General features: G+C 41.1%; 1 protein-coding gene across 4 annotated transcripts; it reads right to left on the reverse strand.

Annotated features, from left to right (window-relative positions):
• Positions 1-6: 6 nt before the first annotated feature.
• Positions 7-4255, reverse strand: ERI2 (ERI1 exoribonuclease family member 2). 4 transcript variants are annotated; one of them, XR_002777392.1, is made up of 8 exons: positions 4179-4255; positions 2845-2912; positions 2676-2759; positions 2027-2154; positions 1398-1554; positions 847-947; positions 488-593; positions 7-273 (listed from the first exon to the last, which is right to left on the reverse strand). XR_002777392.1 is itself a non-coding variant. In XM_011380930.2 (8 exons), exons 1-8 carry the CDS (start codon positions 4199-4201, stop codon positions 230-232), a joined length of 687 nt encoding a protein of 228 aa, XP_011379232.1. In that variant the 5' UTR covers positions 4202-4255; the 3' UTR covers positions 7-229. The 4 variants fall into 4 exon arrangements, 3 of the variants coding, with proteins under 3 accessions (XP_011379232.1, XP_023379591.1, XP_011379233.1); XM_011380930.2 differs by having other exon boundaries at positions 488-569; XM_023523823.1 differs by having other exon boundaries at positions 228-273; positions 488-558.
• Positions 4256-4607: the final 352 nt, after the last annotated feature.

Genomic DNA, 4607 nt, shown 5'->3' on the forward strand with positions numbered 1-4607 from the left:
AAAAAAACCCACCACTTAAATAGACTCTGGAACATGCTGTCAGTTGTATGATCATCTACTAATTTTAATTATGGTAAATTGGTCTTGTGGCAGCCTTCCCATGGAAAGACAAGATCTATCACATTTACAGAGAAGGTGAAAATTTCATAGGAAGTTCACGAAAAGGCGACCGACATTCCGTAGGGGTGATGTTCTGTGAGCGATCTAACAGTCTCGTTCAGTTCTTTCACTAGTCCACTGTATTATTTGGGTGTTTGTTTAATTTCCATTGGACTGGAAAGCCACAAGACGGCAGGTTTCATATTATAATACTTTATCAAAGTGGTAATCTGAAAGTCTTAGGAACAATTTGAATTGTACAGATTAGAGAAATTTTTAAGTTGAAGTGTGTTCCTTTTTAATGACATAACGAAAATGAGATCTACATGAAAGACTTCATAAAAATAAAATTACTTACATCGTAAAATGATTTTCAATTTATACTAACCGGAATGTTCTCGTCCCAAGAATTCTATTCCTACTTCCTGCAGGGCACCACTTAGTCCTTTTGGTTTTCTCCTATAGAAAATCTAATCACATAAATGAGGACATTTCTAAAAAAAAAAAAATTATTACTATTTGAAAGGCTATATGTTAACTGCTTATTTTTCATCGTTTTTAGTTCTATTAGATTTGGAATGTTATTTTTCTTGTGTTGTTTTTACATACTTTAAGAAATGGATTTATGTGAACGTTTCAAAAGGAAATATTTTATTTGCAGGAACCCATAGCTATGTGTGGGGTAAAGTTTAATCAATCATTTTTCAACAAAAGGAAAATGAACGTGACCCCATCTTTGACACTTACCTTGTAAGTTACTCTGAGATCAATCCAAGAATTTAAGAATACGGGTTTCAACAGCTGTTTTCTCTTACACTCATACTCCAGGCAAACCCCCAAGTCCCAGTCTGCATTAAATATATTAAAACAGAACAAAGTCAGTGATGCTGGCAGTCCTTACTTATGCCATCATTGTTTGTATTTATTTTTTCCTTGATGTCTATATTAGTGTGAAAGTATAAGAGCGAAGGATATGAGTTGACTGAAAATTCTTTTTATTCCAGGTTGTACAAAATAGCATGATAAAAGTTTTCACTAAATCATCTTTGCCTGGATTCAGAAGAACAGAGAGGTACAATCTAGAAATTTACTTAAAGTTAAGGCTTAAAATTTTAAGGTACCCCAGAATGGTAATTTAAAAAATATCAATAAATTTATTTTTCATGTTTAACATCCGCTAGGCACTTGAATTTCTTTTCCTGGCTCAGGAAGTTAACAAGTATAATTCTTATTTGAGATAAAGAATTACATAATGGTAATGCTACTCATTGATGATTAATAGATTGAACATTTTTTACCTGACCAAGTAACAAACGCACATAATTTTACTTCGGAAGTAGATAGATCTGAAATCCCAGTAGCAAAAGTAATTTTCTTCTCTTGCTGAATCTTGTGAATCCATTTACAGAATTGAGATAAGCAAATCTTCAGAGGGACCCCTTCGTCAACTTGATCCTAAATAGAGTCACAAAATCTGAATTCAACAGTCAAATTCCATAATTACTGAGCACAGAATTAGCACATAATCAGGCACCATGTAGGATATAACAGAAAAGAGGTTCTAATTGACAAAAACTCTATCTATTGAAAAGGTGTTAAAACGCATGGGAAAGAGATAATCATTACAACTCTGCAAGGTAAGAAAAATTAAGTTGACCAATTTAAAATCACACAGGAATATAATAATTAAATCCGAACTGACAGACATTTGATGTATTTAATTTCCATAAAATACATTTGGTATTTATTTTTACAATACTAGTCTTCCTAATTTTTAAAGATTTCAAAGGATTTTTTTTCTTCTAACACTGAAAAAATCTAATTCCAAATAGTATAGAGCTTTTATTTTCTTAATTTTAATATTTGCATCGTACCTGCTTGTTTTTTGTTTGGGGGGTTGGTAAGAAGAGAGGTAGGTAGGGCATACCTGCTTTATGCCTGTCAGTTCCATGCAAAATTCAGAAAGAATTGGATGTTCCTGAGGCTGAACGTAAGCATGGAACTCAGATTCAATCTCTCCATTTGATGTGTTCAGAAGTACTGCTGGAAATTCAACTACATTGGAAGAATCGGCAATTGACATGTGAATATATAATTGCTAAATTATTGCCGCAAGCGCTATAAATTAAACATCTATTACCATGCTTATGGCATTATTAAACAATCATTTTCAGCAAAAGCATATTCAAATGACCAAAACAGTGTGATACAATCGTTATAATAAAGTTATGCCAAAGAATAAGTGAAAATATTAAAGTTAAGAGTATGTCAACTTAAAACTCTTGAAGAATTTTCCACAATTAAATATGGAAGTTGAAATGTATTCTTTTTTGCAAAGGCATTTTTTTCAGTTTTCTATACAATTGAGATTTTGCATATAACCCTAAAACGATTATTTTATATGATGACATATTAGGTATTACATTTTTGTTCTCTTTTTTTGTCAAGTCAGGTTTTATAGTGAACTACTGATTGATTCACAGACCATCTCGTTTTAACTGTTGACTGTTTTATACCTACAAAGTTTAAAGTGACTCATCTAATGCTAGCTGTGGCCATTGGCAATCCAGACTTACTTATTTCCTGGCTCTGGTGGCGTTTCCCATCATTCCAACATGTCGACTCAAAATCAATGACAATTAAGTAGTCAAATAACTGCTCTGCAAAAGACCAGGGTATCCTTAGGCTCCGCCAGTGTTAAAAGTGCAAGGTACAAAATAAAAAGAACTCAAGCACGGTACTTACTGGATTTGCTTCTTCCTAGACTTCCACTTGCTGGTGCAATGGACTTTCTCCTAATAAATCCAAGCTGCCTAAAAACACAGAACAAGCCCGTCTGTTCAACAAATTCATTCACTCCTATTTGAATTGGCTAACGAAATAATAATAGGGCTCTCATTGTTGTTGTAGTAATGTATTGTGATTGAAAGGAGATTGAACTAGACTCTGAGGGCAAAAGACTTTGGTTCTTGCATTAGCTGGCCACGTTCTCTTGATTTCAGCAGTCATCTTACCTGCATGAACCTCAAAGTAACCATTTGCAAACTTAATTCTTTCTGTCCCGTTATTGTACAGTAACACTGTGGAACTCAAGTGACTGCAGAGGTAAAAATGCGTCAAAACGTTTAAGTTATTTTTGCCTTTGTATTTTTCAAGCCTCTGCTACACAGCAGTCCTGAAAATACAGACAAGACCGACTTCTAGGAGCTTAAAATATGTGGGTAAAGAAACGACTTTACAGTGGCAAATTACTGTAAGATAATGCGTGATAAAGGACCTCAAAGACCATACACTGAGCTCACAGAAAGGGGATGAGCTAACTGAGGTCCTAAGGTCGGTGCGACAAAACTACTTTGATGAGCTGGTAGTTTAACGAGGCCCACACGTCCCGTTCTGGTTTTCTGTTTAAGAGGTGTGATGGGAAGTTGGGAATAACAGCTAACATTTATTGATTCTTACTACAAGGCAGACACTGAACTAAGACGGTGACCACATTTAACCCTCAACAAGTGGACAAGGTAGTCCCCTTTGCTACCTATGTTTCATGGATGAGAAAACGAACTCAGTAATTTGCCCAAGAACACGTATTTGACATGCGATCTCAGGATCCTCCACTTCTGAAGCCCATGCTACTCGCTAATAAATTAGTCTCTTCTGGAAACTGGAAATGGGAGCCGCATTTCCAGGAATCAGGCAGGAAAGAAGGCCACAATGGTTCACATTAGGAATTAAACGGATCCCTGGGAAGAGGTGGGGGCCAACAGCTTGATGGGCGCTGTGGGTAAAGAAACGACTTTACAGTTGGGCGTAGACCACCCAACGGTCTACACGGCGCGGTCCAGTCCTTTCCCCGGGGTCTACAATGCGCAGCCGCGGCCTCAGGACCACAGAGTCGAGACCCCAGGTTCTAACACCCTCGCCCAGTGAGCGGCCTGAGGCCGGAGTCGCAGGTCCAGGCCGACCTTCCGGCCCGAGACCGAGACGCGTGGGCCGCAGGGAAGGAGGAGGACACCGCGCCGGCCGGCGCGGGGCCAGGAGCGCCCCCCTCCCCCACCCGGCCCCGGAGCCCCTTCGCGTACCGCGCCAGCCTCTTGGTCGCCATTCCCGACACTCCCCTCGCGCGCCAGCCCAACCGCCGGAAGTCGCCCGCCCCCCACTTCCGGTCCGTTCAAACGGCCGCGCCGCGGAGCCGGCGGCCTCGACGGCGGTTACAGCTGAGGCAGGGGCAGCGGTCCGCGGTCTCCGCCCGGCTTCTCGGCGGCGTTTTCGGGGCCCGGGGCGGTGGGGAGTCGTCTTGGAGTGGGAGCCGCCTGGCAGCGCCCCCTTCCCGTTTTTATTTTCATTTTTATTGTTTTGCCAGCGGGCGGAGGCGCGAGCGGCGGGTGGGGAACCGTTTGGACTCGGGCCTGCGGCGCGGACGGTAAAGCCGTTGGCCCCGGGCGGCGCGGCCCGTTGGCGCCCTCGCTCCTCCGGGCGGGCGAGGGCGGTCTGCGCTCGGAGGAGAGGGG

Source organism: Pteropus vampyrus, unplaced genomic scaffold (assembly GCF_000151845.1).
Source record: "Pteropus vampyrus isolate Shadow unplaced genomic scaffold, Pvam_2.0 Scaffold417, whole genome shotgun sequence".
In the NCBI taxonomy this organism is placed as follows: domain Eukaryota; kingdom Metazoa; phylum Chordata; class Mammalia; order Chiroptera; family Pteropodidae; genus Pteropus; species Pteropus vampyrus.